The sequence below is a fragment of the Aythya fuligula genome, chromosome 1, assembly GCF_009819795.1.
Source record: "Aythya fuligula isolate bAytFul2 chromosome 1, bAytFul2.pri, whole genome shotgun sequence".
Taxonomy (NCBI): domain Eukaryota; kingdom Metazoa; phylum Chordata; class Aves; order Anseriformes; family Anatidae; genus Aythya; species Aythya fuligula.
Genome location: NC_045559.1, coordinates 11,316,468 through 11,334,305, shown reverse-complemented (window position 1 = coordinate 11,334,305; position 17,838 = coordinate 11,316,468). Strand labels below are relative to the sequence as shown.

The 17,838-nt window shown below is 34.6% G+C and overlaps 1 protein-coding gene across 2 annotated transcripts in view; it reads right to left on the bottom strand.

Moving 5' to 3' along the window:
• The window catches only part of SEMA3C (semaphorin 3C), a 121,716-nt gene that overhangs the window by 46,362 nt on the left and 57,516 nt on the right, over positions 1 to 17,838 (bottom strand). Inside the window, exons 1-3 of one of the 2 annotated variants that reach the window (XM_032202291.1) lie at positions 15,317 to 15,374; positions 6,652 to 6,812; positions 4,206 to 4,268 (exon numbers count right to left, since the gene is read on the bottom strand). In XM_032202291.1, coding sequence (XP_032058182.1) covers positions 4,206 to 4,268; positions 6,652 to 6,741 — 153 coding nt within the window. In that variant the 5' untranslated portion in view covers positions 6,742 to 6,812; positions 15,317 to 15,374. Of the gene's footprint in view, positions 1 to 4,205; positions 4,269 to 6,651; positions 6,813 to 15,316; positions 15,375 to 17,838 lie in introns of those variants that run through there. The other variant, XM_032202283.1, reaches the window with a different exon arrangement.

Genomic DNA, 17,838 nt, shown 5'->3' with positions numbered 1-17,838 from the left:
ATCGGTTCTACAGTTTTCTCCTTCCAACATACTCTTTTCTTCTCTTTCTCTTCCCTTTTCACTATCATCAACTGTTAATGCACTTTAGGTTAAAAATAGACTTTTTTTCTTGAACATTTTTCTTACTGAGATCCCAGATCTGCTTTCATATTCACTCATCCAAACCTTCACCAAAGACATGAGAGTGAGAATTGCATGTGTTTTTTGAGCACAGGATGGGAAACTGTGTCATCAGTCATCTTCATGAAAATCTGTAGAGTTAATTCTTGTTCACCAGACTACACAGTTCATTTATATTTAAAGTATTTCACATTTTTTGATTCAGCAGGAGCTGGTACTCTAGTACAACATCTGAAAACTAGTGTATAATTGTAGGTAATTCAGTGTTCATAAACTTTCTCTGCAGGGAACACTGCATGTTCTCTGTGAAGTGTTAGCTCAATCTATACCAGAAAAATCTTTTAACTCAGTCGAAATATATTGTTTTTCTAAAGCTAAGGACTGTTACTAAAAGTTTCTATTTTCTCTTATCTGGCCATCTTAGTTTGGCTCAAAAGTGGTTTTAGCAATATCTTGCTGTAGAAAACAGCTTTATTTATTTATTTATTTATTTTTCTTAGCAGTACTACCGATTTCCACATTACCTCTCATTTTTTCTTTTCCACAGCTGTAAAGGTATAGCACTAGCTTATGTAAGTCAGTGTGTAAACTGATGCTTTCTTGCTTTCTGCAAAAAGCTTTTCCAGAAGAACTCTAGATAAAACACTACATTCTGATAAATTTCAGAAGAAAAAGTCCTCAAGGATAAAGGCAATGAGCCAATGGCTAGATGAACAGTACACTTACTATTCTGCTTCAATACTATGTCATGCACTTTCTAAAGTGCATAGCAAGAATGCAAGGGTGGTTAGATGAATGATTCTTTTCTTTAGGGACAGCCCTCTGAGATTATCATCTGACACATACTGTATCTTCATGTCTCTTTGATAATTTACGGACAAGTAACACAAGTTGGCTTAACACCAACATTATCATATTTTAATGCTCACTGTCAGGAAAACCATTTTATGTTCTCTGAGCTTTTGCCCATCTCTCCAGTACTGAACCACTGCATGCCATTTTCAGTTTAATGAAATCTGATTAATCTGGGTACTGCACTGTGACTCCACAGTCTAACAAGAAATTGTTATTTATTTTTCAAAATATTCTAGAGGATTGCTTTTTAAAGCTTCCATTTATTTCTCTCTACTGTAGTATTCCTGTAGTATTCTAAATCAGGGAGGTCTCAGGTGACATGAAATTGTCTTTAGGATGGCTGTTTGTCAGAGCTGATGATTAAGCTCTAGATAATTGTATATTACTGATGGTCCTCTTGGAACTGATACCAACATGCATTCTATAGCAGTCTCAGAAACTGCCTTCCTGACATTATGTCCTAAAATCTCATCACAGTACATTGAAAGAAATAGATGTCAGCCTAATATAAGCATCCAAGTTATGTTGGCGAACTCACTATTTGGAGTTGACAATTTCTTTTCAGTAATGAAAAAGGTAGCCAAAAATGACAAATTCAGGCACCAATGTTTGTCTAACGATTGGGCAAATGAGCCCTTCCCTAATCACCTTTGAAAATAAGTTACTGGTTATGTCTTTTGCTGCCTGTTTTTCTTCTGTCTTGTGATAATCACTATTCTCAGATAGGCCAAATGTTACCATACATCTACCATTATTACTATTATTGAGGTGAAAATTCTAATTCATTTGAAACAATTCCTCTGAATTCATTCTCTGCTTATCCTGTTCTTATCATGATGAATGAAACTCACAAGCACTGTTCAATTGCTCTTCAAATTGGTCTATACATTTCAGGTTGCAAACACTGATTTATCTCTGGGTTCTCTTTTTCTCATCATTTCAGTGAATTTTCAATAAGGTACAACACTGATTTGAGAGCAACAGCTGTTAATCAGGATCATATATATGTGTATCTTCTGAACTTAGAGGACAAACATTAAGAAACCTCACATAAACATGTGTTTTGGAACTTCATTTTTCTTCTGTTTGCACAGCCAGGAATTAAAAAAAAAAAAAAAAAAAAAAAAGGCAAGCAAGCAACTAGAAAAAAAAAAAAAGAAAAAATAAATTTGGTGCATATGATAAGCTGGACATTCTTAATTAACTGCATTACAGGGCATTACCAGTACCCACAACTAAACTGTTATTGTAAAAACAGAGGTTCTATCCAGAAACCTGTTAACTAAAGCATCAACATTTAACTACTTTAATATGATTAAAAGTTAGGAAAGTCTCACCACTAAACACCCAAGATTAAAAGTTCTCTGGGGCACTCAGGACTTAATAGTGTCCTAAGTATTTTCCCATGAATCACATTTTGTATACTGCTTTCTGCATGTACCTTTTTCTGTTTTGCCTTAGAAGAGTGTTATGTTGGAAACATGAATAAGACCAGTGAACATTTGTATTTCATATAAAAGAAAGTTTCTTAACCAGTCTATCGGGAGCTGTTGCAGTCGACATTGTCACTAACCAGCGTAAACGTTAATTATCATGAATAAAACTATATGTTTTATTTTCACACTTTGTATGACTCAGCGAGTTATTAGCTATAGAGTTTACTGCTCACTTCAGTAATCACAATGATGCAAAGATGCATAGAAATGTGATATTCAACAGCAGAATACTTATTATTATTATTATTTTTTTTTTTTTTCACTACCGTAGCTATCAGCAAAGAAAGTAGGTAAGCTGCCATACCAAACATAGAATAATTATTCATAAGGACTCCTTCTGTTGCTTTGGAGACCTGTAATGAATTACTCTCCACAGTTTTGGAAAAGGTTTGGCTAAGCTCCAAGAGGCCAACCTTCTGATGTCTTTACATCAGCACTTGTAATAGATTTAAAACCAAACCAACAAACAAACAAAAAAAAACACCATATTTTTGTTACAAAGCAGACTCAGCAGAATTATTGAAACATTGCAAGTCATTTGTAGGCTTAGTTAACAATACAAAATGTGTGGCTAATATAAATAGAAATATTAGGCCTCACTTTTGTTCCTAGATTTATGCAGAGGAAGATGTTCCAAAGACCTATCTAATGTGAGGGTTTCTGATTTCCATAGTTTCTTGCTCAAGTGAAAGTATAAGTAAAATCAAATTATTTTCTTCATGAATTTAACATTGAGAAATTTCAAATTTCTAGCTCAGAATAGATTATGAATTCTAATATTTAAATATCAATTGGAAATCAGATAATAATAAAAAAAAAGAAGCTAAAAAACTAGAAAGAAAACCAGATACCTAGGTGTGGCTGAAGAGAGAAACAGACAAAAAGATAACAGAATAGAATAGAAATGTGACTTTCTGTATTTTTCTTACACTTTAACATTCTTTCTTGAATAAAATTTGGGCATATACAGACTGTAAGATCAAATAACTTCAGGAAGATAACTGTGTTCATACACAATTCTGCCAAAGACAGGATCTGTTGTATTGTATTCTACATCTTTCAAAATAGCTAATTTCTACCTATTGTCTATAAAGAGAACATTAGGAAATTATCATCTGATTTAGGTCCTTAGGTAGCTGCATTTAGATGGGATCAAATCAATCAGGGTGCAAAATGACTCAGTATGACCTCTTTGAAGTCTGGGTTTCACATGACCCCAGAAGCCATCTTTACCTTGCCTAGCAAAGTATACTAGTTTCCAGATACTCATTAGTGCATTGCTTTACGCAACTTAAAGAGATGATAAAAAAGGATTTTTGTGAGTCTAAGATTTTCATCTGTAGACAGTGGGTAACCTTCTTTCTGGGGGCCACCAGAGTGCATCCCTACACTGAACAAAAGCTTAGTAGACTGTTTGGCATCATTTCCAGAACATAAAATCTGGAAAATTATTATCACCAGTAACAAGAAAGAGTGAGGCAAGGAACCGGGCAATTCTTTTTCTTTCCTTTCCTTTTTTTTTTTTTCCTCCCTATTTTGTCAGTCTGAAGGTGCACTCTCTTTACATAGTCTTTTTTTTTTTTTTTTCTTCACTTTATCGTTTGGCCTGCAGAGCATTTAAAAAGCAAAACACTTCTTTCATTTTGTTTCTGGCTGCACTCAAGGTGTCCTGACTTTACTGCCAAGTATGTAATTTGGGTATGCGTGTGGATGTGCATGTGGAGTACGACTTACTGTAGGATCTTTGCCAGCCATTTTGCACTCCTCTACCTTGTTTGCAGATGCTGGCCAGAAAATCTGTGAAGAAAGAAATATCTTTTCACTAACACATTTATCACATAATTTACTTTTAAATATCATTGTATTGTATAACTTACACTAATAAGTTAATATTTTGATAGATTTTATACCTTGATTATAAGGACCAAAAGGATTTTCATTGATAAATGAGAAAAATTTTTGTCTTAGAGAGCAATAAATTAAGGAAAGGACAACACTTGTGGTTGATATAAATTATCATATATTTTGAAGATAAGTTAATCAATTTATTTAATTTTGTTTCTTCCAAATGAGATTTTCATCATTGTCTAAATTACCATCCACCTTTATTTATTTTTTAACCTTTACCACCTTTACCAAACTCCTAGAAATTGTTCACACTGGAAACTTGAAGACTAAAATATAGCAAGAAGACTTCTTGTAACAAATTTGCATTTTTAAGGTTTGAATGTGTTATAATAAAACCTGCTCAAACCTTAAGATTTTGGGCTGATTTCTTGATTTATTTCCAAGACTTCTTGCACTACAGACCTGAAATATACAATACTACATTACCTGAAATATAATTAAACTCTGATTTATCTTGATTTTGAAATAGAAAAAAAAATAGAAATCTCTTACTGGAAATTTAATAAGTGACATAAATTGATAATATTTAGTCTCAAGATAATATAAATAATAGTGTTAAAAGATCTTTGTTTATATATATATATATACATACTCATATGCAGAGAGTTGCAGGTTCATATGAATATAGCATAAAATTAGCAAAGTAGATCTGTTATAAAAGTAAATAAACTAAAGAAAGAATACATGAAACTGCAGAAAGTAATTCTGAGCATAATATTGGGTGATTACAATAGCTGCCAGAAAACTTAGGGTAATTTGATTTCTGTTGATTTTAATTTTATATGGGGCTTTCCATGCCTAAATAGACTACTGAAACACCTTTATACTTTATACTGCAGAAAGTATTTCATGCCACAGAAGTTGTTGTACCTAGCTAACTCTGCACAGAACTAAAAAAAATCTGTTAAGTAAAGGTGTGCAGTGCAGGGACACCACCACTTCTAGACCAGGTTAGCAGAATCACTGTGAGATCTGAATTAGCAAGAAGGTCACACCAGCCATTTCAGATCAAAGTAGGCAGCCCCATTACAGATCATGACTCCCAAACCATTAGGAGGAGAAAGGAGGTGTTCATGCACACAAGAAACATTTAATTTAAACGTGTAAGTTAGAGAGTTAGTCTGCTCACACTCACCACAAGATCAATTCAGGTAGACAGACATGTCCAGAGGGTGATTCAGAGCAAAGCTTAATTTAAGTACTCTTAATCACCCTCCAGTGGGATCTCACTCTCTCTCTGCTGACACATTAAAAGCATTGACTCTTAAGTAAAGCATTGAACTTTGCTGCCACAAGCTGGATCTCCCTGCCCCTTGACATGCCTGAGGTACAGTAATAAAGCCCATAGATTAAAGGGTCAGATGAATTTGGTATAACAAGGCACTTAGGATACATTTTAAGGTGTTGGTGTAGGTGTAATAATCTAAAGTTAGGCAAGGCAAGGTCCATACATGTAACATCTTAATAGTCAAGCTTCCGGGCTCAGTATTTCTGCAGGCCACTTATTTTAAAATCAGAGCACCTGGATTTCAATTGGCTCTGGAAAAAAAGAGGAATCTAAAAAAGTTTAAATATTCACTAATTTGACCCGTTTCATATACAGGGTGCCTACTACAAGTTGGGTAGTTGGAACATAGAGAGACCTTGGAAAATGACATCTCAGTATCTTCAGAGGAGCAGCCACAAAAAGAGTGAGATGAGGGTCACGGTGTCCAAAAAAAACAAAAGCTAGTTGTGTCTTAGCTATCTAACTGAAGGGCAAGGGCTGATGCAGCCATAACAAAGCTTGACAAACAGATCAGAGACTAGGATTCAGAGTACTAAACAAAAATAAATATAGTCAAAGGTTAAAGTCAGATCTGTCCCTGTAGATTTTTTTTATTTTTTGCTTTTGGTCTGAGAATGATAGCACATATCATATTCTTCCTTACAATCTGTTTTTCAAAGTGCATCTCTGAATTATCTTAAATCTTCAATAGAATTGGAAACCATCAAACATATAACTTTTTTTTTTTTTTTTTCATAGAAATTCTCCCTATGAGGCCAAGCCATGCTGTATGTCACTTCAAAACAAGTAAACAGCTCAAACTGAATGTCTGAGTCACAGTCATGCTAATAGTTTGTTGATCTTGCTTTACATATAAAACAAGTACTAACAGTTCAATAAGGTGTGGACCTGCAAAATAATGAAATACTTTTTTTTTTTTTTGTCTTAAAAATAAATGCATTCAGTAAAGCAACCTTGGATTCTCAAAATAAATCCTGAACTTACACTGAGAGGGTCTTGGCTTATATTATTAATATTCAAAGACAGAATATGATCTTTGCTGCCGACATAGATCCGATCCTGATCTTCATCCATTAATAATATCCTGTAATCCAGAGGACTGTGTGATATTCTGTGATATTCAGAGGTCTTAGTTTCTTGCAGCTCTGAAATAGTAAATACAAGAAATTAGTAAACTGCTTCTTTTTAAATAAATGAATCTTTAAACATAACTGGGACCAATAAAAGATGAAGAACCCCTATTAGACACTTGCAATAGCTGAGTTGAAACAAACTTTTTTTTCTCAGTTTGAATGCAACCTTTTTATACCCTAAGTAACTATTCACAGCCCATAAAAATCTGGCATTACTTTTGTTCAGTCATGTAATGAATTGTTATTTTAATGGATGTGATTATTTACAGCTTTGGCTTTTAAGGAAATTAAATTAATCAATGTGTTCAATATATTTTGAAGTTTATGACAGCACAAAATCCACAAAATCAATACAAATTACATAGAACAGTTCACTTGCTTTTCTTGACAGGGGGCATCACCAACAATAGGAGTTTATTGTTTCCAAAGTAATTTTTTTCAGTCCTTCATGACTATACATGGCTTATTAAAAAAAAAAACAAAAAAAAACACAAAGGTAATAGAATCAAGGTAATTCAATCAAGCCTTATTGCCTCATTGTGTGTCTATTTATTCAGTTATTTGTTTATGGGATTTGGAATAAACTATCAGAACTGTATAACTGGCTTTTTTTTTTTTTTTTTTCACACTTAAAATTTTCTTCAGTGAAATGAAGTGAAAAACATCCTTTGATCTCAGTAGTGCAGGATCAAGCCTGTTACAGGAATAGCACAAACATTTGTATTAATATTACTTGTTGCCTTTGAGAAAGATGAGCCCTTCCTGTCTTTGCTTGGCCAATACATTTTGGCCTCAAAACAGATTATTTTTCCTTTCAGTAATAACAGAAGGAATATTTCTCAAGATTTGAGAATGGAAAAACAAAACAAACTAAACTAAACTTTAATAATCAATTTCTCCATATTCAAGTATTTAACATAAAATAGTTTTCTTAACTTATGAACATTATTATTGGATTGTGTTTCCCGTGATTCAAACAGGGTTGCAAATACAGAGTAAATATGAAAATGAAGCCCTCTTAAAGTCATAAGAACTGAGTCCATATCTCTTTTTCAAACTGGGTGTCTGGGACAATATGGCTTGTCATTGTTGCTAAAGCCTGTTTTTCTGCTAAAAGAAAGGTCTTTGCTCAATATTCTTCTATAGAAAATGGTAGATATCTTAGCCAAAATAGTCACCTAGTATTTTGGGATTTAGATTTCTGTCTACTACAGATCTATTGATTCAAAGAATGCTTGACATAACATGATTTGCATTGGTAAATATGATACACAACCACTTATTTTTATATTGATTTTTAAACAGCTAATAGAAAGATGAAAAATACCTTTGATTAATTAAAGAGATGACATTTTGAATAACTTAGGCATGTGACAGCTTTCAGGAGCAAAGTGTTTTCTATATGTCTTTATTAATGTTAATATTAAAAAGATCAACAAATAATATTTCTATAATATTTTTCTCAAGAAAATTTACACATACAAACTGTGCTTAAGAGCTTAAACTGAAACAGTACTCCTTGAATATTTATAAAAATTGTCCACATCATTTTCAGAAGTCTTTGTTCAGTCCTTGAAAAATCAATTGCTTTACTTCATTTAAAAATTCTCCCTGTAAGTTTTCAGCTGGGAGTTCCAAAGACACCTGGGAGACTCACCAGCACAGTGCCATTAAAATTCAGTCCCTTTGCTCTTGCTGAAATTTTCAGATTGACCTTTCATAACAAGCCTGAGAAGCTAGTGCTCATCCCCTTTCCTGGTGGCCTTATTAACTTTACTGTAATATTTTGCAGCTGTAAGATGAAACTGAACCATCTCATAACTGTATATTTAATATACTAGAAAAGCACAGATAAACTGGGAGAGGCAGCAGTTTCCCGCACAAGATTGGGTAAAGGTGAGCTTATTTATTTTGCATTATATAATATCCCTCCTTATAGCTTCAGTGTTTTTAGAGTAAACATGATAATAAATAAACTATGATGGACATAAAAGATGATAAAGATGCTAATGATTGTTTTTAAGGAAGAGACAAAAATAACTACATATATCTGATTTCCATAACCATTATTCATAGAAATACATTATTTTCCTGGATTTTTAAACTTTGTAATGGTATTTTTTCTTCCTAAGGCACGTGAATGGTAATCTGTCTCCATCAGGGTGCTGATTAGGAGAATCAGGACCTTATCACATGCCACTAGCTTACAGAAACTCAATGACATTCATATGAGGGAAGGAAAGCCCTTGAATACAGAAGAACACTGCCCTATAACAAGGATTCCTATATAGATTTATCACCTTTATTTCTTTCAAGGCTGAAGCATGCAGTGTATTGGCTTAACAGGGCCACTCAAGCAAGTGGGAAGAGAATTTATAATTGATCAAATTTTCTTTTCAATTAACAAAATTTATCACAAAATCAGGAAAAATTAATTTTCTTAAAGATTCACTAGCTGGATGCTGTTACTTAAAAAGATGCTTAAAGGTCTTCCACATTCCCTTTCATCTCTAAAAGTTTTGGAAAAAGTAAGGCAAATATTTACTGATTTTTAAAGCACATTTTATTCCATGCTTTGGGAATTTAACCAAACTTTCAAGGCAGTAAAGCCTGTGTGGAGAATAATGTCATGGACAGCTCTCCATGAATAAGTTTATTTTTCTTTGGCAATCAAAATAAAGATTAGAATATATTCCATATGCCAATAATTGTCATCACTAATAATACAAGAAAAACCTTTGTCCAGCATTCTTTATAGGTCAGTGAACTTAGTTTTGGCTTTCTTAGAGTGATAAAGGCAATACCAATTTAATTTCTAGTGCTAGAAATCTGTCAGGTCAAATAGCTCTCTTCCCTTTTAATGAAAAACAAAAACTTCAAAGAACTCTCTTGCCACAGCTATTATTATTATTGACCTGCATGTTTTGGAGATCCCAGTGACTAGGAGTTTTCCGTGAACACCATGTAGAGCTTACTGAAAATTAATTTACAACTTACTCTTTAATTATCTTTCTAATCCACCACATAAAAGTTAATACAAGTGTTACAGAGAAAATATTGTGCTCTCACAAGAAAAAAAATATATATATTTGTATAATATCTATTATTAACATCACAAAAGCCTTTGTAATGCTTAAAAAAACACCATTGGCCAGAACAAAGCAAACTACCGTTATCAGAATCTGGAAACTGAGGAATGTGGAGATAGCTCCCCTGCTGATAAACACAGCCTGTTATACATGAACTGTCCAAGCCACCAGTGCATGTATGTATGAGCTACATCCTACATCAGGTAGTTCTCTGAATATCTTGTTTCATCACTTGACATGATGACACTCCTTATTTTACATTCACTGGTGTTTGAAAACACAACCTGACTTTCTCAATATAAGGGATATAATAATCCCCAATATGTAAGATAAAACCTTAATGTAAGTGACTTTGTCAGTATAAATGTTATGCTAATATGGATGCTTGATACATTCTCGTAAGGGGGAGTCGAGAGGCAGGAGACCTTTTCTCCATTAACGTCAGTGACAGGACCCGCGGGAACAGGGTTAAGCTGAGGCAGGGGAAATTTAGGCTTGACATCAGGAGGGGGTTCTTCACAGAGAGGGTGGTTGCACACTGGAACAGGCTCCCCAGGGAAGTGGTCACTGCACCGAGCCTGTCTGAATTTAAGAAGAGATTGGACTGTGCACTTAGTCACATGGTCTGAACTTTTGGGTAGACCTGTGCGGTGTCAAGAGTTGGACTTGATGATCCTTAAGGGTCCCTTCAAACTCAGGATATTCTATGATTCTATGATTCTATGATTCTATAAATACTGAAACTACTGCGGTAATTAGTGGTAACTTCCTAAAATGAAAAGAAAATAAAAACCACCCTATTTGCAGACCCACCTGCCCATAAAAACTTCAGTATAATCTGTAGATATCTTTACATTGCAGATTTTAGTAAGCTACAATCATGGGGTGCAAGCATCCCCAGCCCAAATTCAATGCACTGAACTTATCCACAGATAAGATGTGGACAAACTGTGATATACGATATGAGTGCACGCAGACATCTCTGCACTAAATCGCCCTTGGGCTTCCAGCCTGGCAGGGCTTCTTTGAGCAAATCTAGGATGATCTGTCAAGCTTTTAATTTAGGATCCCCTGTGGTAAAGTACAAGAAATAATATGTCTTCTTCCTCTTTCCTGCTGGCATAGGGATTCAGCTTCAGAAGGCTTGTTTATGGGAAGCTCAGAGCAGAAGCACAGATTTAGAGACCAAAACAAAAAAAAAAAAAAAAAAAGAGGAAGAAATGCAGTTTTATGCACAGAATGACAGTGGAGGGGAGAGAACTAGCTTTCTGGAAAGAGGTTCACAATAGTGAACCTCTGCTGCCCAAATTGGCACAGATTTTATGTAGCCTTAGTGACTTGGAAGTCAGCAAAGCTACTCTGTTTTCTTTATACTCTTACAAGCTATGGGGTTCACCATTGACTGGCCTTGTGTGCATCCCGCAGTAGGCTTGACAACATTAGCCCCTTGTTAATGAAACTGTAAGAGTCTCTTAAGCCTCATTAAACTGTCAGTTTGTGCCAACAAATATGCCAGCCCCATGCCAAATGTGAAATTGCAATGTAAAATCTCAGCTTCTAGGAACAGAAGTAGAATGATGGTTTTGCTTATAATACCTGATGGAAATAGGACCATTTTATTGCTAGCACTGAAAGGAATAGCCATGTATTTTAAAAATGCAACTGGAATCAGAAGTATTTGTAAAGTTACAAGAAGATCGTTTTAAAAAGATTAAAGCCACAAGAAAAGCTCTTATTTTATTTTCATTATTTTCATTTGTACTTTTTATTGAGTAACTTATCTGTTTTGTACCTTACTAACAGAAATGACTGGAAAAGATCTGGTTAAAAAATATCAGATTTCATAAAAATCTAATCATTTTAACTATTGTTTTCTTGGACTTATTTCTGATTCTTCTTTAAATGTAAAGACTTAGAAGAGATGTATTACTTTTACAGTTCACATAGTAACTGTGGAAAAGAACCTTATTTATATTCCTCATTTATATTATTGCTTTTCAGCTACAAGAGATACATTGTGACTGTTTATATTTGCAAAGAGAAGAAGGTGAGTCCGCATATTTCCTTTCAAAATCTTCAGAACATGTCACCTTTTCTCTGTTGATATTCCTATTCCTTAAAAAAAAAAAGAGAGCTGTTAATGCATTTTTGCTACTGTTCCTGCAGTTTTCAAACTATGAAAAAAACTCTCAGCCAGCTCCCAAGTGAAGCTGACTATAAATGGGTACATAATAATTTGGTCAAAGAGCCATAAGCAGCTAGATGTGCTACTTGTCAGTCCCCTGTGTGCCTTAACCACTCAGGGCCCAAAAAGCTCAGGTGGACCTTTGACCTTTTATTTATCTCTTTATCTCTTCTTCACGCATGAGAAATCTTGATATATATATTTTTTTTCTAACATTGTTAGAACGAAATTTGTCCTTTTCTATGAAGAGGCAATAGGCTTAGAAGAACTGTTAGCTTCTGAATCTGTCTGAAAGGGTTTTGATTACATTTTTTTCTTAAAAAAAAAAAAAAAAAGAAAAGAGTTAATGTGAGGGGAGAAAATAGATTTACAAGTGCTCATAAAATTACAGACTAACTAATTAACAGCATCACCTAGAGGATAAGGAGGAAGGGGTTTCATACAGTGCAGGCTGAAACAGAAGCCCTCATCGCCCAGAGCTAAAACGTATAATTTACTAGAAGGAAACTTAATTGCTGTATTTGGAATGAGTGTAAATAACACGAAAATGTCAACAATGTCTAAATGTGATTTGGTTTCACTATAAACCTTGAATACTTGTTGGTGTATTTGCTAAATGAGTTGAAAGTGGAATATACATATTACTGGTTTAAGATAGGGAAGTCTTTTATAAATAGAAATAAAAGTGCCAAGGTGTAATCTTTGAAGAATCAGGCCTAGAGGTAGTTGTAACATGTTTGAAGAGCAATCTGTCACCTTGGACAGCTTTACATACACATTAGGAGCAGTAAAATGCTCAATAGCTCTTTGTGAAGGCAGCCCATTTGTTGATAGGAAAAGACATACCAGTTAATAGTTAACCTTAAGCAGAGCATTCACATATGTCAGTATATGTCTCATCTTTTACAATTCACAAGACACACAGAAGTCCTAAAATCCCAGTAACTTGTAGGATTAAAATAATAATAATGATAATTACGATGATAATAATAATAATAATAAATCACAATGGATTATTAACCAGCTTCTGTTGGGAATCTTCGAATGCTGTTCTAGAAGACACTCCTAAAAGAGTTTTATTGCTTTTCTTAATACTGCTTCAACAGCTATCAGATTTTTTTCACCTTTGATTTATTGCTTTGAAGAATGAAGAAGGGCAGGCAGATCCTCTGAGGTGTAGGCAGCTGCCAGTTTTGTGCAGGAGGAATGTGCTCTCTAAGCAAAGACACAATTAAAGAAAGTCATTTGCATGTGTGTGGCAAATCGTAGTAGCATGGCGGTGTGGCACATTCAACCTAGCATACTCCATCAGGTTAAGTGCACTTTTATTGCAGCTTTACATTGTGAAGAAAAGACACTACTAAAATACTGCTTTTTTTTTTTTTTTTTTTTTTTATTTACAGAGATATTGTCATGATGAAATCATACCACATTCCACAACAGAAGCTGTACTCTGAAACAAAGAGGAAAAATATGTCAACATTTTCCAAACTGCAGCTCCACAGCCATTCCAAGACCTTCCAAAGATTCCAGTATTGAGATTCCTTCACTAACAACTACGCAAGACCACAAACACCCTTCAGCCACACAGTCTTATTTGGCTATAGACACTTCTAGGAATAATTTTCAGATTATTCCTCCACTTACCTTGCAGTAAACCTGGAATAACTGTTCTAAAATCTCTGTAGACATTTCAACAAAAATGCTGAAAAGTGGCCTTCTTACTTTTTTCGTAAGTTCAGTACAGTTATAATTTTATTGGTCATCAACTTCATCCCTCAGTATAACTGTAATTTGTGTGTGTGAGAAAGAGAAAGCAAGAGAGATGTCAGTAATACTGCCACAATACAGAACTTTCCAGAAGTTATCTAACTTTTCAAGTATTACCTCAGCCATTTCTGCCCGCTATTATTCTGTCCAGGACTTATTCTCATTTTTGGTCTCCAAACCAAAGAGACAACTTTGGCAAATGTGGAGATTTGTATGAAGAAGCAAACTGTGTTTAAGATTACTGCAGCTGAGTTAGGCATGTGAGATGGAAGCCAGTCTTCTCCATGTCTCATGCACAAAGTTAACCACTGTCCAAGAGCTGCATACTTCAGAGTCTGCACATAGTCATGCAGAGCTGCTTTCTTTACTTCTTTTTGAAAGAAATGGAGAAGAGGCTTTGCCACGTTGCCTGGGGCTCCACTGGCTGAACCAGTCTCACCCACTAGCCTGTGTGCACATAGCGGTTTTGCCACTGGCACTTGAGATGTTTTTGTTTTCCAGATTCAGAAGTGAGAAGCTGTTGGTTGCCAAATATAACATTATTTTTGACATGAATTGAGGAAACAAAAACAACACATCCATGGGGAAGTCAGACAAATTCCACATTATTTTACTTCTACTGGGAGCAGTATATCTTTTCATTGTAATCTCTTGTGTTTTCTTGCTTTATTTATTTTTTTTTAATTGGACCAGCAATCACGTCATTGGAGGAATGGTTGCACTTCCTCCTCTGATGCTCATTCACACAGAAAAATGTTCCAAGTAGCTATCACACTAAGTGACCAGCTGAAGCCCTTACAGCTTGCAGACACCAAAACTCTTTGATGCATATTTAAAAAAGATGTGAGAAAATGAAGAAAATGAATTATTACAATTGTCTCTCTGAAAAATGAGTTAAAACTTAAGCTATTCTCCAACTCAGAACTGTCAGCAACATGAGACACATGCGAGCTGTTCTCCCAGTTCATTCATCTTCATCCCTTTTACTGCCAGTAGCTTGAATTCTGTGAGGAGAATGAGGTCTGAATGGACTTACTAGTTTTGCATCTCATTCAGGCTGCTGGTTTTGTGAAAAAGGCAAACTTCTTTAGGCATAGGTTTGAGTACTTATTTACTCTCCATAAACTCAAAACAGCTGATGTCAGCTGGGATATTTTTGAATATCTGTGAGTGAGAAAGGGAGAGGAGCAGGGAGAGTATATGTGAGGTTGAATGACAGGTAGGACATTTTACTGCTAGAATTGTCTTTCCTTGCAAGTTTATATTTTGCTTCACTTTAAAATTGTACTTTGCATTTTCACTAAGGTATCTTGTGTATAACGAAGATATGTTTTGTCCTTTACGAAGTTGACAGTGGCAGCTACTAACCATACGTACAATTTTGAGGTGTTAATACATTTTCATCGACATGCGAGCTCTATGCACAGATAATTGGAATGGAGAATTATCAAATATTACAAAATATCCAATACCTTTAGTGATGATAGTGGTCTGTTAACCTCTTTTCAGACTGAGAAGATTTTCCACTTCAACTCACATGCACAGTCTTTCCTTTTCTTTATGAGTATATTGCTGCTAAGCTGCAGAATTACTCTCGTGGCCAGAGCTAAGGAAAATTTGTTGAGAAAGAACAGCTAAATCACTGAAATATTTCATTATGGGTTCTAATACAGTATGAATCCCCTTCACTGTGAGGTAGAAGAATCTTTTTATTATATACATTTTTCTCCTCCAAAGAGCAACCTCTCTAGAGATTCAGCCAATCTCTCCATATCTAGGATTGGCATTACTGCCCATGCTGCAGTAATCCCTGTCTTTATTGATCCAATCAACTTTAGCTGTGTTTTTTATCCATGTCACTTTATTCACAAATCTTAAAATATACTGCTCTTTTCTTCAGCAGTCACCCCTTGTCCTTACTCTGAGAAAAAAAAAAAAAAAAAAAAAAAAAAAAAGCTTATTTTATGCAGGCTTGGTTACAGTTTCATTATTATTATAATAATTTTAATCAAATTAGGATTAGCCATCAGGCAAACATCAGATCCAGCTAAATCCCAAGTGCTTTCCTTTTTTTCACTCTTCAATAAAATAATGTAAAATTTACTCAGCCATGAGCTGAAGAAGATGTGGAGGATAGTATTTCAGGTTTTCATTATTTTATCATTTCACAATTTCATTATTGATTTAATTTCAATGGACTAGTGAATTAAAGGGTTGTATTTTAGACTTTAACAATTCTGAATATAGAGGGATGCTTTGTAAAAGAAGCTAAGTTGTCTATAGAAAAAATACAGAAACAGATATGTGGAATGGTGGATGTCACATACAACTAGGTAAATTACTGCTTCCTAATTTAGAGTGTTTTCTTATTTCCTATAAGCATTTGTATGTCAGTAGATGGCATTTATTTATCTGGTGTCAGACAATTGTCTCTATATACTAAGTTAAGAAAGTTATCAAGCTACACTTTACATCTGAGAAGGATGAAAGAAGCACATATTCTCTCTCCACTATGTGAGAAAACAAAGCAGCTGGAGGTCAACAAATAGCATCCCGCCACCAGTGAACCTTCAATGAACCCCGATTCCAACATGATGCCAGAATGATCATTACACTGAAGATAACAAACTTTACCAAGACAAAGCCACGCTCAATTTCACAGTTTTTTTCACAACTGTATTTATCCCAATCTCCTCTTGATATTTCTATCTCTTGAACAGAAATATTAGAATAGTAGAAGATTGATATTCTTCATTCTATTTCCTACTGTGTTCTGCATGGTTAAAATATCTTTTGTTGTCTAATTTGGGCTGTTTGATTAGACTTGATTTTGCAGCCAAGAGGCCACCCAGCATTCTGTATTGACAGGAAATAAGCTGTTTTCTGGATGTGGGTGTTTGCAATGTTTCCTACAGTCAAGAAAATTTTAGTTTGTGAGAAAAGATCAAGCCTATCCTTAAGTTCTTAATTTTTTTTTTCCACCTTGAAATATATATATATATATATATTTGCATATTAATATCCATCTACTTGCATCAGAGGAAGATCCATAAGATTGCACATTAGGATTTCTTTTTTCAAAATGACTATGATGCCACAACCTGCTTCACTGGACACAGGACTTGGTCATGTCTCAGAGGATTTCAGAGGCTGGACACAACTGGAAGTTAGTAATTGTATCATCAATGTTCATTGTGTTGCTGAACACCTTCAGATTGTTTATGAGTATTTTCAATTGTAAATTCATCAGGACTTATATATATATATTTTTTCTTAATGTCATCTCTAAAAACAAAATGCTTCCAAATGTGCAATTAATATTATTTTATTTATGCTTACATATACATATGTCTGTATGGATTTGGAAGCTGGAGGTGGGTCTGTAACTGTTAGGTGTCTTTTACAAGATGTGGCAGTCCCTACTGGTGGCTATGTGGGAGTACAAGAGTTCTGTGCCCAAACCCTGCAGAGAGATGTGTTCAGGAGGTAGTATGCTTGCTTTTTAAACACACAGAACATAACCATTTTTTACACCATAAAGACTGACACAAAGAGTGAATTTAGGAGCACATTCCAGAGCTGCATGCTACCATCAATCTTCAAGTGATCACCAGCTGGTATTTGGCTGCACAATAAAAGTCATGTTTAGTGGGCTGAACATAGCCTGGTGGATTAGGGTCCACTCGACTTTAAATCCTATTCTGATGGTATTCTGCTTTTTACTTAAGACATGTCACATAAACTATCTGAGTTACATATGTAAATAGGCGGTAACAATTTGTAATATACCTGACTGACTTGTTTTGGGGTTTCATTTGGTAATGTACCAAAGAGCCTTTGAAATTAAAAATGAAATAGCTGCAGGAAGTTCTTTCAAGTGTATTTCACATGCAAAAAGCGATTTTTTGTTTGTTTGTTTTAAGTCCAGACTCTTAAGACTTAATAAGCTCAGCCAAAACTCTGGTTTGGATTTAAGAGATAACTTTTATACTTT